General features: G+C 37.8%; 1 protein-coding gene across 2 annotated transcripts in view; it reads left to right on the plus strand.

Annotated features, from left to right (window-relative positions):
* The window catches only part of ANKRD13C (ankyrin repeat domain 13C), a 94,491-nt gene extending 79,285 nt beyond the window's left edge, over nucleotides 1-15,206 (plus strand). Inside the window, exons 11-13 of one of the 2 annotated variants that reach the window (XM_024245218.3) lie at nucleotides 1,214-1,312; nucleotides 5,071-5,171; nucleotides 12,957-15,206. In XM_024245218.3, coding sequence (XP_024100986.1) covers nucleotides 1,214-1,312; nucleotides 5,071-5,171; nucleotides 12,957-13,087 — 331 coding nt within the window. In that variant the 3' untranslated portion in view covers nucleotides 13,088-15,206. The remainder of the gene's footprint in view (nucleotides 1-1,213; nucleotides 1,313-5,070; nucleotides 5,172-12,956) is intronic. The other variant, XM_024245235.3, reaches the window with a different exon arrangement.
* Nucleotides 15,207-22,751: the final 7,545 nt, after the last annotated feature.

Here is a 22,751-nt window from a genome sequence, read left to right on the forward strand (position 1 = left end):
GTTGTATTTTTCTAAATTCTCCAAGATGTTTCCATCTTAATATTTTTATAGTTTTTTTTTTTTTTTTTTTTTGAGACGGAGTCTTGCTCTGTCGCCCAGGCTGGAGTGCAGTGGGCGTGATTTCAGCTCACGGCAACCTCCGCCTCCCAGGTTCAAGCCATTTTCTCACCTCAGCCTCCTGAGTGGCTGGGAATACAGGTGCGCTCCACCATGCCCAGCTAATTTTTGTATTTTTAGTAGAGACAGGGTTTCACCATATTGGCCAGGCTGGTCTCAAACTTATGGGCTCAAATGATCCACCTGCCTCGGCCTCCCAAATGCTGGGATTACAGCTATGAGCCACTGCGCCTGACCTTAACATTTTATGGTGTTAAACACAATTTATGAGGGTATTATTGTATTAGATTAGCCTCCTGCATGCACTAGGCACCAGCAGACCATACCAAACCAGAATGTAGTTACTTCTGCTAAGTACTACATAATTAAACTGAACTTTGAAATAGGCCAGTTTAAAATGAAAAGAAAAGAACGTTCCAGGCAACCTGAGTCAACATAGTAACTAAGTCTTCTGTTTTTTTAACTGTATAAGGAAAGCAACTTTGAAATAACCAGATCACCTTTTTTCCCCACTGTTTCCACTTCAGCCTTTTCAGTCTATAAAGCTAACCTCCTCTTTTCAGCTTATTGGAACGCGCATTCTATTTTACAGAATTAGGTATTGTCCTGTGCTAGAATTGCAAATAAAAGCCAATTAGATCTTTATGCTAAATTGATAATTTTCTTTTGATAATAGTTAATATAGAATTCCTTATTCTTCACAATATTTCTTATTGATCAATGCAGAGGCTGTAATAGACAGTAAGGAAGATTGAATTGAATAAGTGACTTTAAAGATATACAGTGATACCTTAAAAATTTTTTTACTAATGATTTTCTTTATTCCTAAAAATAGTGGTTATTAAAATTCTATGCAATGTGAAATTAGCTGAGATCTGATAATTTCTGAACTTTTACTCTTTGCTATTCTTTTTTATTGCCCTTGTCTTAATTTCTTATACATATCTTATTCCCTTTTAGCATGATTTTATTTCTGTAGACAGAGTAAGAAAAATTGAAATATTAATGAATGTCATTGAAAGATGACAGATGCTTCTTAGGAAGGTGATAGACTATGGAAAACGTTTCCTAACATTTTGTTTTCCTCCCATTTTAGAGCTCCTCATCTGGGTAGAGAATTGGTGTGCAAAGAGAGTAAGAAAACGTTTAAAGCTACGATAGCCATGAGCCAGGAATTTCCCTTAGGGATAGAGTTGTAAGTTTGTTACTAACTACAAATGTTTATGAATGAAACTATTAAACCCTAAAGGCTGTAATAATATTTGCACCCCAGTGGTGCATTTGAGACCTTTGAAATGAAAAGCAAATAGCCATTGCCTTGATAGTGTGTGTACTGTTCTAGAAATTTTCTGGTTCGCAAAAGTATTGATTTTTACTACTTTCACCAGATAAATTTTTGAGTAGAATTTTTTTTTTTTTTTTGAGATGGAGTCTTGCTCTGTCGCCCAGGCTGGAGTGCAGTGGCGCGATCTCGGCTCACCACAACCTCCACCTCCCAGGTTCAAGCGATTCTCCTGCCTCAGCCTCCCGAATAGCTGGGATTATAGGTGCTTGCCACCATGCCTGGCTAATTTTTGTATTTTTAGTAGAGATGAGGTTTTGCCATGTTGGCCAGGCTGGCCTCAAACTCCTGACCTCAGGTGATCCACCCACCTCAGCCTCCCAAAGTGCTGGGATTACAGGCGTGAGCCACCACGCCCAGCCGAGTAGGTTTTTAAATTATAAAAAGTAATACGTGAATACATGCTTGTTTTAAAAAAATCCAAAAGTATGGAAATGTACAGAATAAAATGTGATATTTTAACACATCAATAGTTAATGACTATTTGTTGTATTTTTGTCTAGAGTTATCCATGTTTTTGCATTTTTTAAAATAAAAATGGGGGAATGGTTCACGTTTTCTTCTGTGTGTTCCTTGTTTTCATTTAAAAGTGAGTGTATCTTGGCTGGGCGTGGTGGCTCATGCCTGTAATCCCAGTACTTTGGGAGGCCAAGGTGGGCGGATCACCTGAGGTCAGGAGTTTGAGATCTGCCTGCCCAACATGGTGAAACCCTATCTCTACTAAAAATACAAAAACTAGCTGGGCATATGGCGCATGCCTGTAATCCCAGCAACTAGGGAGGCTGAGGCAGGAGAATCGCTTGAACCAAGGAGGCAGAGGTTGCAGTGAGTCAAGATCGTGCCACCGCACTCCAGCCTGGGGATTCCATCTCAAAAAAAAAAGAAAAGAAAAGAAAAAATGAGTGTGTCTTGAAGTTTTACAGTGATTATATTTTCGTCTATTCTTTTTCCTTGTTATTTTGTAGTGTTGATATACTGTTGTTTATTTTATCATTCATCTACTGATAAACATTTTGGTTATTTGTAGTTTGTCACCATTTTCAACAATATTATGGTAAACATATTGAATATATCCTCTCAAACATGTACTCATTGGATGCTCCTTTTTAAAAATACTCAATTTGGAGAGATGGCTGGAATGAGAGATGGGTAGCAAGAGCTGACTGATACAACTATGGTTTTAGGCTCCTCACTAAAGTGGGAGGGAGGAGATGAAGCACTGGGCGATTTTCTCTTACTAGTTCCTTCCCTTTCAAATCTGGCCTAATGCATTAATTTTTTTTAACGGACTAATACATTTTTTAAAAATGATCGGAGAAGAGAGCAGGGTGCATATTTTTTAAAAAAGTACATACATACCTGAGCTTTACCCATATCTAGGCTTTAGATAAGTAGATAGATTGTTCTATACAGCCCTCAAGTTATGTCAGAGAGAGATAAGTCTCAGAAAATGTGGAGAGTTAGCCACACATACACATCTGCCAAAATTTGTCATATCTAGGACCCAGTTGACTCAATGATGCACCAATTTTATTTTATTATTTTATTTATTTATTTATTTTTTGAGACAGAGTCTCACTCTGTTGCCAAGGCTGGAGTGCAGTGGCACAATCTCGGCTCACTGCAACCTCTGCCTCCCAGGTTCAAGTGATCCTCCCACCTCAGCCTCCCAACTAGCTGGGACTACAGGCATGTGCTACCACTCCTGGATAATTTCTGTATTTTTAGTAGAGATGGGGTTCACCATGTTGGCCAGGCTGGTCTCAAACTCCTGACCTCAGGTGATTTGTCCACCTGGGCCTCTTAAAGTGCTGGGATTACAGATGTGAGCCACCACACCTGGCCAAAGATTCACCAATTTTATATTCTACTTGCTAATAAAGAAGAAAACTGCAGCTAATATTAAGATGTCATCAATTTTAGGAGTTATCCTAATTTCATATATGTTACATGAAAAAAAAAGAATATCTTAGAATTTATAAAATGTGGCAGTTATAACCACTACTCTTGAAAGAGAAAATGAAATAAGGAGCCGGGCACGGTGGCACACGCCTGTAATCCCGGCACTTTGGGAGGCTGAGGTGGGTGGATCACCTGAGGTCGGGAGTTTGAGACCAGCCTGACCAACATGAAGAAACACCGTCTCTATTAAAAATACAAAATTGGCCGGGTGTGGTGGTGCATACCTGTAATCCCAGCTGCTCAGGAGGCTGAGACAATCGCTTGAACCCAGGAGGCAGAGTTTGCGTTGAGCCAACATCACGCCATTGCACTCCAGCCTGGGCAATAAGAGCGAAACTCCATCTCAAAAAAAAAAAAAAAGAAATACAGAACACAGCATACAAATGCCAGACAAATAATTTGTTCTAAAAGGTCAAAAAAAAAAAAAAAAAGAAAAGAAAATTACCTATAAATGCCATAGAAAACAAGAAAGAACACGAAATCAGTAAAGTAGATCTTTCTGAGATGAGAATATAAGACAGTAAAATGAAATGAAAAGGAGATTGTAAAGCTGAGGAAATAAATTGAGCACTAAATGGCACTATTACAAAACAAATACAATAGAAACAATAATGAACAGAATAGATGTAACTGAAAATTAAATTTTGACAACTCTTGGTGAATTCAGTAGAAGAGATTAAAGAAATTACACAAGCAGTAGATATGGAGGACAAAAATGGTTCAATATGAGTCATTCATGTTTTACTTAAAAGGCCTCCAAGTATAACCAAAATAATATTCAAAATATGATAGAAGAAAATTTCTCTGTAATGAAGAACTAAATCTATAGGACGACATTAGGTTCCACGAAAAATTGATACAGAATGATTAGTAACAAAAATTATCCTGATCAAACTATTGGGCTTCAGTTGTTGATAAAGAAATCCAAAGGCATCCGGGCAGAAAAGGGGTAAAATCAGCCTGGCCTTACATTTTTTCATATATCTTTACTTTTCTGAAGTAACAAAAGTGTGATCTGTCAGTATTTCTAACTTTCATTTATGTATGGAGGCAACTGAAGATATTCTCAAGCACAAAAGAATTCAAGAAACATAGCAGTAGTAGGATTTTTTTCAAAGAAAACTACTACTACTTAAAAAAGAAATCCATCCAACCAAAAGATGAAAGAAATTATAGCATAATGACTAATATGATATAGAATGCTAAGAGATATTATGAAATTATAGTTCAGAGGGAAAGATAGTACAACCTGAAATTTTATGTGAGTCAAGTTTCCCTTTAAATATAAAGATAAGAAGCAATCATTTATCAAATATTCAGGAAATCAAGGAATATTAAGCACATAAGAGCCTTTTACACACACAATAAATTGGCAGTGGAAATCAGCCACCCAAACAGTGAATCTAGTTATTAGTTTTGAGTCTATCTAAATATGGACCTGAAATCAAACAATTGTGAAAATTATGCCTGCACAATCAAAAGTTATAAACCATTATAGAGTAAAAAGGAGGAATAAAGTCTGTAATTTACTCATCCTTAGTATCTGGAAGTCAATACTACTGTCCAAGTTTGAAGCATGTAGTTAAAAAGCGTAAGGACACAAGGCAATTTGAACAATGAAAACATTTTTTTCTTCTTCCATTTTTCAGATTATTGAATGTTTTAGAAGTAGTAGCTCCCTTCAAGCACTTTAACAAGCTTAGAGAATTTGTTCAGATGAAGCTTCCTCCAGGCTTTCCTGTAAAATTAGGTAAGAGAAAAAATTAGATGTAATTTTAGTGTCCATTAGGAATATGGAGCTGTTTATTAACATTTAATAAGCAATTTCTTTTAAAGCAGGGGTCCCCAACACCTCTGCTGGTTCGTGACCTTTTAGGAGTGGGATGCACAGCAGGAGATGAGCTGAGCGGCAGGCTAGTGAGCATTGCCACCTGAGCTCTGCCTCCTGTCAGATCAGTCGTGGCATTAGATTCTTGTAGGAACATGAACCCTATTGTGAACTGCACATGTGAGGGATCTAGGCTGCATGCTCCTTATGAAATCTAATGCCTGATCTGAGATGGAACAGTTTCATTCCAAAGCCTTCCCCGACCCCCACCAGTCTGTGGAAAAATTATCTTTCACGAAACAGATCCCTCGTGCCAAAAAGGTTGGGGGCTGCTGTTTTAAAGGAAAATAGATGTCCTAGTTGCTTACATTTTTGTAAAGTTTTTCAGTAATTATATGCATTTATTTATGTTTTGTCAAATATTTAAAGTGCCTGATGAGAATTCTTACTCTATTTGATTTAAATTAAATGTAAGGGATCTATTTCACACAAGATAAGTGTGGGTAAACTAATGATGTACTGTAATATTGTTTTTCATGTGAAATAGGGAGACTAGATATTAGCCCAGATTTTTAGCTATGCTTCGAGTTTCTGTGTAGTGGGAATGTTTCTGGAGTAAGCAGTTACTGTTGATGGATAAAGTAATACTCATACGTTTTATTTTTCAGCCCTAAATGTTTAATTTCATCTTAAGCAATGATCTTTAGAAATAGTACACTCATTTTTGCATATAGTTTTCTAACGTATGAGAAACCAAGGAAGAAGACACTATTAAAAGGTGTTTTGGGTGTTTAGATTTAGATTTAGCATTAATTCAAGCTTCAGGAGATCCTTTAACACTATCCATCAATTCAGCCACTCAGTATTTAATGAGTGCTATAATTCTTCAGATGTATCTTGTTTTATTCAATATTTTTAAAACCACATCTCAGAATACTTAGGCCAAAATGTTTTCATTGCTAAAAATTAAACCTGATCTTCACAATTTTGCACACCTGGAAATAAACATTTTCTAGATGAAAAATGACTTTTAAATAAATGATTTTCAAAATGTCACTCTAGTTGCCCTTTGCAATTCAAAAGCACTAGGAATCCAGTGTCTACTTGGAGAAATCAGTGATAAGATCTTAGGCAGAAATGGTTAGAAAACTAATGCAATTCAGAGCTGTGTGCCATAGCCATAAGGGATCTTTGTGTTAGCATTTCTGCAGAAGTTTAAAACTCCATTGCCATTTTCTATGGTGAGGTAAATATTTCAAGTTTTAGACTCCCTTCTAGGTACTGTTAAGAGACCCATGACAAACCAGAATAGAGAACAGGAGTTAAACAGATGAGAATTTCAAACTATCTCTGTATTCACATCTATTTTTAAGTTCTAAACCCAAATCAAACCCCACAATACATTTATTTTTATGCAAAGGAAATATTTTCATTATATGAGAAGAAAAAAATCTGCAATCCTTTTTTTGCAGGCATTTCTTTGATGTAGAACCACATTTTTAACAAGGAATAATCTTTTGCTTGTATACTTAAAGTTATGGCGTATTTATTTAACTATTTCTCTTTTGTTTCTCTGTCCTTCTTTTGAACCAACCCTGTAAAACTTCCTCCTGTGTATGTTTAATCTTTCACCATTTCTTTTTCTACGTTTAGGATAAAAAACACAACTAGGATAAATTATAAAAATTTGGAAATTATTGTTAACACAATTACATGTTTTCAGAATCAGCCAGAGCTTTAAGTGCTGATTATGAATGGTCTTTTCTCTGATTGGCTTCTTCTGTCATTTTGCTCAAAGACTAAATTTGACCCTCTTTCATCATCAAATCTTCATCCTCCCCCACCACTTCCTTCTACAACCTAAGCGCAGATGATTTTTACTTCCTTGGATACAAAAAGAGAATATCAGAAATGGGACCTCCCTCACTACTTCCAACACCCCATAAAGATTTTTCTGCCCCGAGCCCAACCTTTTCTTTCATCTTCCTATCTCACTGGAAGTGGCGCCCCTCTTCTTAGCTTGAGTAATGTCTTCATTTGTATTATGGATCTATTCTCCTCCCAGCTCTTTTAAAAAGCTAGCTGTATCGCCAGGCACGGTGGCTGACGCCTGTAATCTCGCACTTTGGGAGGCCAAGGCAGGTGGATCACTTGAGGTCAGGAGTTCGAGACCAGCCTGGCCAACTTGGTGAAACTCTGTCTTTACTAAAAATTAGCCAGGTGTGGTGGCGGGTGCTTGTAATCCCAGCTATTCAGGAGGCTGAGGCAGGAGAATCACTTGAACCCAGGAGGCAGAGGTTACAGTGAGCCAAGATCACGCCATTGCACTCCAGCCTGGGCAACCAGAGCAAGACTCTGTCTCAAGGGGAAAAACAAAAAAAGCTAGCTGCATGAGTCACTTCATATTTCTCGTTTTCCTTCTACCTGTCTCTACTGCATTTTTCCTCTCAGTTGTTAGGGTTGCTCAGGTCTCTCCCCTTTTAAAATCAAACAAAAAAACTAAAAAACAAAAACAAACAAAAAAAACACCTGTAATTCCACCAGCACTTGCTTTAATCTTTGCTTTTCACAGCCAAGCTATTTGAAAGCCTACTTTTATCTCTCTATTCTTACTTTCTATTTACAATTATATTTTAAATGGGGGGAAGGTATAGGGACATAAAGGGAGATAAGTTTACTTCACTTGAGTTGGTAAAATTATGACACCGGGAAATTGTGATACAGACACACACACACATACACACAATAATGTATACCTAGAGCAGCCACTATAGAAGCTGTAAGAAGAGATAACTCAAAAACACCATAGATAAATTAAAATTAAATTCTAAAAAATAGGTAACCTAAGAATGGCAGGAAAAAGAAAACAGAGAAATGAAGAACAGAGAGAATGAACAGAAAACAAAAAATAAAATAGCAGACCTAAGCCCTAACATATTAATAATGCCATTAAATGTAAATGGTCTAAATATACCAATTAAAAGATAGTGATTGGTAAAGTGGATTAAAAAACATGATCCAGGCTGGATGCAGTGGCTCATCCCTGTAATCCCAGCTACTTGGGAGGCTGAGGTGGGAGAATTGCTTAAACCTAGGAGGCTGACGGAAGTTGCAGTGAGCCAAGATCACGCCACTGCACTCACTCCAGCCTGGGTGACAGAGCAGGATTGTTTCAATAAAAAAAAAAAAAAAAAAAAAAAAACCATGATCCAATTGTCTGCTATTTTCAGTAAACTCACTTGAAATATAATGATATAGGCAGATTAGAAGTGAAAGAGTGGAAAAAGATATATCATGCAAACACTAATCAAAGGAAAACAGGATTGGCCATATTAAAATCAAGGCAGATATCAGAGCAAAGAAAATTATTAGAGACAGAGAGGGATATTATTTAGCGATAAAAGGGTCAATCTATGAAGAAGATGTAACCATTCTAGATGTATATATACCAAGTAACAGTTGCAAGATAGATGAAACAAAAATTGAAAGAATGGAAAGGAAAAATAGATCCACAATTATAACTGGAGACTCAACACCCTTCTCTCCACAGTTGATATAACAACAGACAGAAAATTTGCAAGGATGTAGAACAATCAACAACATCATAAGCCAAAGGATTTAATTGGCATTTATGGAATACTCCACCCAATAACAGCAGAATACACATACATTTCAAGTGCCCATGGAACATATACCAAGGTAGACCATGTTGGCTATAAACAAACCTGAATATATATAAAAGAACCGAAAATCATACCAAGTATGTTCTCTGATTACAATGGAATTAAACTAGGAATTAATATTAGAAAAATAACAAGAGAATGTCCAAACACTTGGAAACTTAAAGAGCACTCTTCTAAATAATCTATATGTCAAAGGGAAGTCTCAAAGGAAATAAAACAATAAATTAAACTGAATGAAAATGAAATTGCAACATATCAAAATTTGTGGAACATAGATAAAGCAGTACTGAGAGACAAATCCCAACAAGATATTTTTATAGACATAGGCAAGATTATTTTAAAATTTGGATGGAAAGGCAAAGAAGCTAGAATAGCTGTGTTAGTTTGCTAGGCATTTAGATCAGACAAATGAAGAGTATGTTCACACACACAAAAAAAGTACACAAATGTTTATTCTATATCAGCTTTATTTGTAATAGCCCAAAACTACAATTTTCAACAGGTAAATGAACAATGATACACCTATACCATGGGATATACTATTCACCAATAAAAAGAATGAACTGTTAATACATGAAACAACCTAGATGAATTGCTTGAGAATTATACTGAGTAGAAAAAAGCCAATCCCAAAAATTATATACTGTATGATTCCATTTATGTAAAGTATTCGAAGTGAAAACAACTGTGGCAGTGAACAGTTGAGTGGATGCCGGGGACTATAGAAGGGGTGAGGCATAAGAGAAGCAATTGTGGCTATAAAAGGACAACACTGTGGGATCCAACATGAGGACAACATGTGGTTATGGAAATATTCATCATGTTTTACTATACTGTCAATATCCTGATTTTTATATTATATTATTTGTAAGATGTTACCATTGGGGGAAATTGGATAAAATTGAATAAAGGCTACAGGAAATCTCCCTTGCTTGCTCCTTCCTTCCTTCCTTCTTCCCTGCCTCCCTCTCTCCTTCCTTCCATCCTCTTTCCCCTCCCTCCCTTCCTTCCTTCCTTCCTTTCTTTTTCTTTTCTTTTCTTTTTTTTTTTTTTTTTTTTGAGGCAGGGTCTGACGCTGTTGCCCAGGCTAGAATGCAGTGGCATGATCTCGGCTCACTGCAACTTCCGCTTCCCAGTCTCAAGCCATCCTCCCACCTCAGCCTCCCAAGTAGCTGAGACCACAGATATGAGCCACCATACCCAGTTAATTTTTGTATTTGTTGTACAGATGGGGTCTCATCACTTTGTTGCCCAGGCTGGTCTCAAACTCCTGAGTTCAAGTGATTTGTCCACCTTGGCCTCCCAAAGTACTGGGATTACAGGTGTCAGCCACTGTGCCTGGCCTGTATTGTTTCTTAAAATTGCTTGTGAATCTGTAATTGTCTCAAAATAAGAAGCATACTCACTTCCTTAGTTCATTACAGATTCTCTCTTCCTGTTTATTTATTATTGATCCTTATTGTTAGATGTAGCAGAAACTTTTCTGTTTTTATATTAATCTCTTCAAGATTTGACTTTTCTTATTTTGAAGTCCTTGGCTCAGTGAGTAACTGAGACAAGTTATTGCATTTTCCTCTGACTTCTTTGATAGGCTCTCTCTTGGTTTTCTTCCTCCCTCTCTGGCTGCTCCTTCTGGAGCACATCTCCCTCTTCGCTCTTGTCACCTTGTATTATATTCTCATTACATCTGCCAAAACTCCAGTTATAGTACTACCCCGGTCACACCCTTCCATTGGCTTTCCACCTGATCCAGAGTAAAAGCTGAAGTCTTTTTTTTGGCCTAAACCCCACCTGATCTGGCAGCCTATTTCCCCTCTGACCTCATCGTCTGCTAATCTTCCTCTCATTCATTTGGCTGCAGCCACATTGGCCTCCTGGCTGTTCTGAGATTAAACCAGATACCTCCTTTTAGGGCTTTTGTACTTTGTGTTCTTCTATTTGGAATTTTCGTCCTCCAGGCAACTGCATGGTTTGTTCTTATCTCAGGTCTTTACTGAAAAGTCCCTTCATTGAGGTTTTCCTTTGGCCACCCTATTCAACAGCTCGTACCCCCAACACTGAGACTCCCTATTCTGCTGTCATGCTTTATTTTTTTCTAGATACTCATCATCATTTATTTGTTGTCTGCCCCTCCCAACCAGTGTAATCTCTATAATTGCATGAATTTTGTTTCTTATTTAGTGATGTGTATCCAAAACCTAGAATGGGGTCAGCAAACTTTGTCTGAAAGATAAAAAATCTTAGGCTTTGTGGGCTCCATAGTTTCTGTCACAACTACTCTTTTTGGAGAATGAGAGCAGCCATAGATAGTAAGTAAATGAGTGGGCGTGTTGTGTTCCAAAAAAGCTATTTACAGACACTGAAGTTTGACTTTCATGTAATTTTTTTTTTTTTTTTTTTTTGAGATAGAGTCTTGCTCTGTTCCCTAGGCTCTAGTGTAGTGGCACAATCTTGGCTCACTGCAACCTCCGCCTTCTGGGTTCAAGCGATTCTCCTGCCTCAGCCTTCTGAGTAGCTGGGATTATAGGCACCCGCCACCACACCCAGCTAATTTTTGTATTTTTGTTAGAGATGGGGTTTCACCATGTTGGCCAGGCTGGTCTCGAACTCCTGACCTCAAGTGATCCACCTGTCTCAGCCTCCCAAAGTGCTGGGATTACAGGTGTGAGCCACCACGCCCAGCCTAATTTTCACTTCATGAAATACTATTCTTTTTTTTCCCTAAACATTTAAAAATGTAAAATACTTTCTTAGCTTATGGGCCCTACCAAAACAGGCCTGGCAATAGGACTTAGTGTACAGACCCCTGGATTAGGATAGCATCTGCATATAGTAGGTACAAAGGAATAATTTCTTCCCCCAGAAATAACTAGAAACTCTATAATTGTTATGTTGATTATTGTGTTTAAATCTAATTAAGGTATTTTGTTTTCCTTTTTACATAAGAACATAACTTTCTGCAATAGAATACTAGCTTATATCAGTTAGACTTAATTTACTTTGTGTCCTTACCCTAGGTAGACACTTGAATTAGCTTTCATATACTGATTTCAGAGTTTTTTTTAAAATGATTTATTATTATTATTTTAAATAGAGACAGGGTCTCCCTATGTTGCCCATGCTGGTTTTGAACTCCTGGACTCAAGTGATCCTCCTGCCTTGGCCTCCCAAAGTATTGGGATTATAGGTGTGAGCCACCACACCCAACCTCATTTCAGAGTTTTAAGGGAATTTCAGAGTTTCTTTATTTTACATATGAAATCCCTGAGGCTCATGAGTAAAATGATTTATAGGAATCTGAATCCAGGCTTTATGATTTGTACTCATGTCAGTAACTCATATGAGGAATAAAATTAAACATTTAATTTAATGTATTTGTTCATTTTATTTATTTTACTCTGATTCTTATGTAATCATTAACTTGCTCATTTTAATTGCTAGATTTTACTTAACAATTTCAGCTAGAAATATATTTCATTTGGAAGATTAGGCTGTAGTGGTATGATATTTTTCCATTTCTGATGAGACTGTTTTTATTCCACATATTTAAGTGATGCGTTGTTTTTAATGTTTTAAAACAAAAAAGGATTAGAGTATTTTACTTGGGCTAGTAAGAATGAAAATAAATCAGCTCAAAGAGTGAGAATAGTAAATATACTATAATCTGAAGAGAAAAAAGTCAGAATGCAAAAAGTACAAAAGTAGCTGTCCCTCTGCCCCAAGAAAAAGAAAAAAAGACCGGTAGAATCTGGCATTATATTCTTAAGACTAGGAAGGCATGGGATCTTGAGTTTTCAATATAATGCTGGATGCCTGAATGTCTTTTTCTCCTCACTAATCAATACCCAGAACTCTCCCTGAAACACACACTCAGTACTACATATATTTGAATTCTTCTGGTTCTTGAGTATTTTTTTTTTTTTTTTTTACATTTTAAGGAATATGGACATCTCCAATAGTATTTTGTAGTCTATGAATATTAACATTTGATTTTACAATGTTATCATTGATGTTCTCTCTGTAGATATACCTGTGTTTCCCACAATCACAGCCACTGTGACTTTTCAGGAGTTTCGATACGATGAATTTGATGGCTCCATCTTTACTATACCTGATGACTACAAGGAAGACCCAAGCCGTTTTCCTGATCTTTAACTGACGTGGAAAAGGATGCCGTCTAACCAAGGAAAGAAAATACAGAGACTCTAGAAGTGGATCCAAATAGAAGGGACAAATGCTTTCAGTGAAGAAAAGGGAATTACACATTGAATCGACACATCAGTAATACGATACAGTAAAATGGGCCTCTAATAAGAATTTCAGCGAGTTTTCTGATGTGCCATTTTTGGTCTTTTTAAAAATATACATATTATAAATGTAATAGTTTGACACATTAATGACCCTAAGACCTTCGTATGTAAAGCAGCTATGAGTGCTGTGATTTGTTTTTAAAAATTTTTACACTTCTTGTTGAAATATATATGCATATAAATATATCTATATCTATATCTATATCTAAAACACTCCTGGACCATTAACGTAAATTAAATGTCTTAAGAGATATGGAGCCCTTTTAAACTTGTCATCTTTATGCAAGGTGACATTTATAAATATTCCTTCGAGCTTTGTTTTCATAAAATGTAAACTATGTAACATTATGTATAGTTCAGTAATTTGAATGTTTGTTCAATATAATGAACTAGAAGGAATGCAATTTTCTGTAGATGAATGAACCAAATGGTAACCATTAAACAATTGCATTTATACGTTGCAATACATTTCAGAAGGAGCGTTCACTCTGCAGGGAATAAGGTACCTCCTTTAGCACCTTAGTGCAATTCATTGTGGTGCTATTTGTTTTTACCTGAATGTTTGTTACTAATCTTCCTTTCATAGAACCTCTATTTTTTTTTTCTAAACTTGAGTTTGAGTCCTTGTTATGTTCATCATAAGGTAATGGTTAGCATGTTTAAAGATATTCCTCTTCCAAATCTCAGCACTTTAAAAAAAATTCCAAATTTTTAAACTTGCTTCCTAATAAGTGCACATCAGTCTGATTATTTTGTTTTTAGTAGAATATGGATGCATTGGTGTCAGTTTTAAAAAACAATACACATATTTTGGACAACCCTACATATTTAATCTTTTCAAAATAAGATAAAAACATTTTATATGCTAACAGAATATATTTGTTACAAGTTAAAGTCCAGAAGTATACACAAGATTGATTACTCCTATTATTTTTTTTAAATCACAGGAAAATATTGATTTCATTGTCCCCAAAGTGATAAAATCATGTATTACTCATTTTTGCACTTAAAATTTTTCTTATTTATTCCAAGATAGTTTGAAGGTCCAAGTATGAAAATAAATTAGGGGGATTAATGTATAACAGTTATAAAGTATCATGTTGTATTAAAGAGCTTACTTAGATTGATGTTTTTAAAATGTATCCTGATGAATGTCTCAAGAATGCATCTGTCAAGTTTTTTAGACCGACCAGTAGCTTAAACTTTTTCCAGGATTTTAGGTAATTTGAAAGGAGTTTAGAGACCCTTATTGAAAATAAGATTTAAAAATCCAAAGCATAAACCGTAAGAAAAATTTTAAATAAACATCTTTAAAGCTGCATCTTCCATACTGATACATGCATTGCATATGTTGACATTAAATACATTTTATAATGAAGAAAAATAATCATAGTTAAAAATTGAAAGACCTAATTACTACCTTACATGGACCTATTGAATTTTGGGGGAGCGTGTTAGTAAACCCAGACTAGCTTTCTTGAATAGAAGTTGATCCCTGTTATTTAGGAAATGGGTAGATCAAATGACTTAGAGACTGAATTATCCTATCAGTGGTTACGTGGGGTTGGAGACACTGAAAGGCAGTGATCACTGTTGCTTCTAGGCTCCCTTTGTAGGAATATGGTATACTTTCAGGAATGTGCTATATATGTTTTCATAAGTATAGACACCTTAGGGAGGAAAAAAACGTGGGTAATCGAAGCTTGTGGTTGATTAATTTCCTAACAGCACAGCTATGAATATTTTGCTGGGGTACACTGGAGGTAGGAAGACTACTGGAAATTTTTGCACTTGAATTTTGTTTTTAAAGCTTTTTTCTTTAAAGAATGGTAGAAACAGATTATCCATTCCAAAATGTCTTTTCTCTGATCACAAAGAGCAAACAAATGTCAATATCTCTTATGATGGTGAAAAAAGGAATTAATCGATGCAAATAAACTTTTCACAGTATTACTTTTAATGAAGATTTTTCGAAATGTGCCTTTTAATCCAGTTAATGAATGAAGCTATATGCAGTGTTTCCAATGAATAAGTCAAAACACCATATGTTTTCAAAATACCACATGAAAAATCAAGATTTTGCAATATAGGTACACAAAATTCTTTATGTTCTTCTCCATTTGTGATTTTGAAACTGTTTAAATTGGGTAGGGGGACCATCATATAGTCAGCTTCAATGGCCGTTTAGAAATGGTTAATATTCTTGTCCACTGGTATGGTATCCAGAGAAGATATGGTTTCCATCTTTGAGAAAATAATTTCTCTGATGAGACAATTTGCCCTCTGTAGACATTCACATACAGAGAATTGCCAAACTTCATAAAAGGGTAGTACGAAGTAGATGCCCTGATTTTTGTGAGTATAAGTACATATGATGGTTTGGAAACTGTCACATCTGTCTGCTGATACATGTTAGTAGATGAAAAACTGTTTCCTTCTGCTCAGAACTGGAATTAAGCCCCACTCATGCTAATAAAAATGGGTTTTTATAGTAGTATTCACATACAGTTTATTATTCACACCCTGGGGGAGGGCGATGAATAATGATTATTTAATGAGCCCTCTTCCTAGTTTTCCCTAAGTCTGCAGAAGACAAAGATCTTGTTTCCAGGCCATGAAAGGACTGAAGTAAATATTGTAAATAAGTACAGTTGACCCTTGAACAACATGGAGGTTAGGGGTTCGGTTGAAAATCTGCATGTAAGTGGACCCGTGCAGTCCAAACCTGTGTTGTTTAACTGCTGAATTAAAGGTGCTTTCTTCTGCTCATTGATATTACCCATATTTACAAACATGCTAGAGAAAAACAACTGGTGTAAAACTTGCCCCCATTAGAGAAATGGACAGGAGGTATTAAGTCACTTGTAAAGATAGCAGAACTAAGCTTGGTAAAAGCCCATGATTGTTTGTATACTGTAAATTAGCCAAAACTACTCTTGCAAAGCATTTTATGTCAGAAATCTGAGGCAATAGTAACTCTGGTTGCCACCTAAAAATTTCATAACATGTTAAGTATCACATTTTTTACATCATACAAACCATCCTTACGGAGTGAACTTACCTTGTGATGAGCTTTTTAATTGTTATAGTTCATTTTAGAAGAGTAATACTTTCAGTCATAATGGTACCTATGGTACATAGAATTACAATTTTGCTTTTTCCACACACTGAAAAATATTGAAGCAAAATCTTAAGACCTTCTAAGAAAGGCGCTTGTTAATCATTCTTGGTTTTCATCATGTTTTGCAGTGAAAATGACTTTAATTAGGTTAGAGTAGAAACATTGTCTAACATAAAACCAAAAAGAAAACCCACCACTTATTTACCTGTACCTCCCATATATAGAGTTCTTGGTGACTAAAGAAGGATGACAGTAATTGGGATGTTCTAAATACAGTTGTGTGTCACTTAATGATAGGTACATGTTCTGTGGAATGCATCAGGTGATTTTGTCATTGTGAGAACCATGTTGGGTGTACTTACACAAACCTAGGTGTTAGAGCATACCACTCACCTAGACTATACGATAAAGCCTGTTGCTCCGAGGCCACAAGCCGGTTCAGCATATTACTGTTCAGCATATTATTGTACTGAGTACTGTGGGCAATTCTAACACAATTTGTGCATTACACAAATTATACTTATAATGTATTTGTGTATCTAGACATAGAAAAACTACAGTAAGAATATGATATAGAAAGATAAAAAATGGTATACTTGTATAGGGCACTTAGCATAAATGGAACTTGCAGGACTGGAAATTGCTCTAGGTGAGCCAATCAGAGAGTAGTGAGTGAATGTGAAGGCCTAGGACATTACTGTACACTCCTGTAGACTTCATAAACATACAGTTAAGCTACGCTAAATATATTTTTAAAATTTCTTTTAATAATAAATTAATCTTAGCTTACTATAACTTCTTAATTTATAAGTTTTTTAATTAATTTATTTATTTTATATACATTTTTTGAGACGGAGTCTTTCTTCATCACCCAGGCTGGAGTGCAGTGGCGCAATCTCGGCTCACTGCAACCTCCACCTCCCGGGTTTAAGCAATCCTCCTCTCTCAGCCTCCCAAGTAGCTGGGACTACAGGCACCTGTCACCACGCCTGGCTAATTTTTGTATTTTTAGGAGAGACGGGGGCTTCACCTTGTTGGTCAGGCTGGTCTTGAACTCCTGGACCTCAGGTGATCCACCCGCCTCAGCCTCCCAAAGTGCTTTAAATTTTTAAACTGACTCTTGTAATAACACTTCACTTAAAACACATTGTACAGCTATACACAAATATTCTTTCTTCATATCCTTATTCTGTGAGCTTTTTTCTATTTGATAAAATTTGTTTTTACTTTTTAACCTTTTTGTTTGTTTTTTTGAGACAGTCTCTCGCTGTAGTGCAATGGTGTGATCTCGGCTCACTGCAACCTCTGCCTCCTGTGTTCAAGTGATTCTCCTGCCTCAGCCTCCCGAGTAGCTGGGACTATAGGTGCATGCCACCATGCCCAGCTAATTTTTGTATTTTTAGTAGAGACGGGGTTTCACCATGTTGGCCAGGATGGTGTCAATCATCTCTTGACCTCATGATCCGCTGGCCTCGGACTCCCAGTGCTCAGATTACAGGCATGAGCCACCGGGCCTGGCCTTACTTTTTAACCTTTTTTTAAAAAAAACTAAAACACACACACACATTATGCTAGACTTACACAGGGTAGGAATCATCAATGTCACTGTCTTCCACCTCCACATCTTGTCCCACCGGAAGGTCTTAAGGGGCAATAACATGCATGGAGCTGTCATCTGCTGTGATGACAATACCTCCTGGAATGCCTCCTGCAGGACCTGCCTGGGGTTGTTTTTCAGATAACTTTTTTAATCAGCAGAACACACATACTGCAACAAATACTAAATACATAAACCAGTAATAATTTATTACCAAGTATTATGTATGGTACATAACTGTATGTACTATACTTTTTTTTTTTTTTTTTTTTTTTGAGACGGAGTCTCGCTCTGTCGCCAAGGCTGGAGTGCAGTGGCGCGATCTTGGCTCACTGCAAGCTCTGCCTCCCGGGTTCATGCCATTCTCCTGCCTCAGCCTCCCAAGTAGCTGGGACTACAGGCACCGGCCACCACTCCTGGCTAATTTTTTCTATTTTTAGTAGAGACAGGGTTTCACCGTGCTAGCCAGGTTGGTCTCGATCTCCTGACCTCGTGATCTGCCCACCTCAGCCTCCCAAAGTGCTGGGACTACAGGCGTGAGCCACCGCGCCCGACCGTATGTACTATACTTTTATACAACTGGCAGCAGAGTATGTTTGTATAACACCAGCATCACCACAAACACATAATGCACTGGGCTAGGATGTTACAATGGCTACGATGTCTCTAGGTAACAGGAATTTTTCAGCTCCATTATAATCTTATGAGACCGCAATCCAATATGCAGTCGATTGTCGACCAAAATGAGGCAACATTATGCAGTGCATGACTAATGAATATGGATAACGTAGGAGTTTTGGAGGGCTGAAGTGAAATAAATTTTGTAGCTCATACACATTGTGGCTTATCTGCTGCTCCTTTGGGATGAGGCTGCAGTTGGGCCTGCAGTTGTTCCACTGTCCCCAGATCCTCCTTCAGCTTCTCAGACTCATGGGCCAGCTATATTTTGCTGCATGATGAAGTGTCCTGGCTTTGGAAGGACATCCATGCCACCAAGGTCAGAAGCAGCGAGATCTGACCAGAGTGTCAGTCCATGTTTGTGGTTCTAGCTTGTGCTTGTGGCTGGTTCCAGCTTATTCCTCCTAGTGCCACCATCCCTCCCTCAATCATTCACCTTTGCTTTCCAACTGCCTAAAATGAACTTCAACCTCCAGCATCAGATGCAAAGATGAAGCCTTACAAACTGCTTAACTAGGTCTCACTATTGTTGATGTCATATCTGTTAAAAAGTATATCTTCTAGTGGTTCTGCTTCTCTGAATCCTGACTGATATATTAATTTTGTGGAAAGATAAAAATGTTCTTAATCTACTTGATACTTGTCTTCCAAAATTTGGTATTTAAATGAACAATTTTTTTTTTTTTTTGAGACGGAGTCTCGCTCTGTCCACCATGCTGGAGTGCAGTGGCGTGATCTCGGCTCACTGCAAGCTCCGCCTCCCGGGTTCACGCCATTCTCCTGCCTCAGCCTCCCTAGTAGCTGGGACTACAGGCGCCCGCCACCACCCTGGCTAATTTTTTTGTATTTTTAGTAGAGACCGGTTTCACCGTGTTAGTCAGGATGGTCTCGATCTCCTGACCTCGTGATCCACCCGCTTCAGCCTCCCAAAGTGCTGGGATTACAGGCGTGAGCCATCGTGCCCGGCCTAAATGAACACATTTTAACTTTGTCAACTTAGTAAATAAAAAAAGCAGTTTTTACATTTAATATAACGTCAAAATTACATTTAGTATATTTGCAGAAAGCTCAACCAATTTTTTTTTTTTTTTTTTTTTTTTTTTTTTTTTTTTTGAGACAGTCTGTCGCTTTGCCTGGAGTGCAGTGGTGCAATCTTGGGTCACTGCAACCTCCGCTTCCCGGGCTCAAGCAATCCTCCCACTGCAACCTCCCAGGTAGCTGGGAGTACAAGTCCGTAACACAATGCCTGGCTAATTTTCGTATTTTTTTAAGACACAGGGTTTTACTGTGTTGTCCAGGCTGGTCTTGAATTCCTGGGCTCAAGCAATCTGCCTGCCTGGGCCTTCCAAAATGCTGGGATTACAGGTGTGAGGTACCATGCCCATCATAAAATAATTTTTTTGAGATGGAGTTTCGCTCTGTCGTCCAGGCTGGAGTGCAGTGGCGCGATATTGGCTCACTGCAAGCTCTGCCTCCTGGGTTCACGCCATTCTCCTGCCTCAGCCTCCCAAGTGCTGGGACTACAGGCGCCCGAGACCATGCCTGGCTAATTTTTTGTCTTTTTAGTAGAGACGGGGTTTCACCGTGTTAGCCAGGATGGTCTCGATCTCCCAACCTCGTGATCTGCCGGCCTCGGCCTCCCAAAGTACTGGGATTACAGGCGTGAGCCACCGCGCCCTGCTAGAAAGTAATTTTTTAAATTACATTTTGGGATAACTGAATGTGAATGATATTAAACATCATTTGGAACATTCTATTCTTTGTGACCCTAGACCTTCAATTTCTCATGGGCAAACCATATTTTAGCAAACTAGCTTTTTATTTTTATTTACTTTTTGAGACAGAATCTCGCTCTGTCGCCCAGGCTGGAGTGCAGTGGAGTAGGGTGGCGTGATCTTGGCTCACTGCAACTTCCGCCTCCTGAGTGCAAGCGATTCTCCTGCCTCAGTCTCCCAAATAGCTGGGATTACAGGTATGCACAACCACACCCGGCTAATTTTGTATTTTTAGTAGAGATGGTTTCACCATGTTGGCCAGGATGGTCTTGAACTCCTTACCTCAAGAGATCCACCCACCTCAGCCTCCCAAAGTGCTGGGATTACAGGCGTGAGCCACCGCACACAGCCCTAACTAGCTTTTTTTAAAAGAAGACATCATGGTACTAATTTTAGTGACAGTGCATTGCAAAAATAACCTTTAATAAATTGAGAAATCTGAGAATGTGAATGTGTCACTTCCATTATTTTTTAAGAACATTTTATTGGTCACCTAAAAATATTAGTCATATCAGACTCTGTAAATTGTCTTAAGACTGCTAAACATCGGCCGGGCACGGTGGCTCATGCCTGTAATCCCAGCACTTTGGGAGGCGGATCACGAGGTCAGGAGACGGAGACCATCCTGGTCAACATAGTGAAACCCCGTCTCGAGTAAAATTACAAAAATTAGCTGGGCATGGTGGTGCATGCCTGTAGTCCCAGCTACTCGGGAGGCTGAGGCAGGAGAGTTGCTTGAACCCGGGAGGCGGAGGTTTCAGTGAGCCAAGATTGCACCACTGCACTCCAGCCTGGCAACGACCATGACGGAACGAAACTCCGTCTCACACACACACACACACACACACACACACACACACACACACACACACACAAGACTGCTAACCATCTTCTATGATAAACCTTAAGTATATTCTAAAGAATATTACCACTGATAAAAGAATTGTCATGGTACTCACCTAAGATATTTTGCTAAGAATGTCTAAATAAATTTCACATATACTTTGACATAAAATGAAAATGGGAATAGAAACTGAGTAAAACAGGTTGAAATTTGAAATATCTACCACTCCAAATATTGTCTCATTGAGAAATTTAGAAAGGTATAATTACTGCTTCTGCTAATAAAACCTTAATAGACATTCTGAATGCTTTTAAAAGTACGAGTAACAATTCCATTACACCCATATTTAATTAAAACACAACCACATGTACTTGATTAGAAAAAATAGTTTAAGCACAGGGATGAAATGCATTAGCTGGTTTTGAGACAGACTGAGGGAAAAGAAATCTCAATTCCATTTGAAAAGATGTGTATCAATCTACAAACAGCATGCATGGATCCAACCCTTCATCTAGTGCCCAATTGAAAGTGATCATTTTGCTAGAGATAAATTTGATGTATTAATACTGTAATCTGCATGACATAAGCTGTATAATGCACACTCCAGAACCTGACTCAGTTTTAAGATGTAGCTCCAAGGTTAACAATAATTTTTATCCTCTCCTTCCTTTTATTCCTTTTCCCAAGTGCCTATTTACATTTTTGTCTTCCATGTATAGAATTGCCACTAAGAAACTTACCTAAGATCCATCTTCATGAAAACAGTAAGGGCAACACGGCCTTTTCAATAAAAGGTATGCAATTTATTTCGTGCTTTTAACATTACCCCCTACACAAATTATTAGTTACATAACTTTTAAGGGCCCCATAATCAAATAGCAGCTATCATTTAATGTCCCAGGCACCAAAGGCTACATTTTAAAAATTACTGTTTTACAGATACAGATGGGGTCTTGCTGTTACCCAACCTGGAGTGCAGTGGCATGATCATAGTTCATTGCAGCCCCAACTCCTTGGGTTCAAAGTGATTCTCCTGCCTCAACCTCCACAGTAGCTAGAACTACAGGTGTGCACCACCACACCTGGCTATTTTTTTGTAAACAGGGTCTTGCTATGTTGCCTAGGCTGGTCCTGGGCTCAAGCACTCCTGCCTTGGCCTCCCAAAGTGTTGGGATTACCGGCATGAGCCATAGTGCCCAGCCAACAACTTTTATATGCACCGGGAAGCCAAAAAAATTCATGACCTGCTTTATTGCAGTAGTCTGGAACTAAACCCACAATACCTCCGAGGTATGTCTGTACTTTGCAAGGTAGCAATCACTTTCATTTTACCCGTAGGAAACTGAAGGTAAGCAACACAGTTATCTCCGGCTCTATGAAATAAAGACCAAATGCATGACTGGACTCTACCTTCCCATTTAAAAAAGCTCATTGTATAGCTACCACCTCTCGTTCACTCCTAAAGGATTTAAGCAAATAAATAAGGACAAACCA

The sequence above is a fragment of the Pongo abelii genome, chromosome 1 (assembly GCF_028885655.2).
Source record: "Pongo abelii isolate AG06213 chromosome 1, NHGRI_mPonAbe1-v2.0_pri, whole genome shotgun sequence".
Lineage (NCBI taxonomy): Eukaryota > Metazoa > Chordata > Mammalia > Primates > Hominidae > Pongo > Pongo abelii.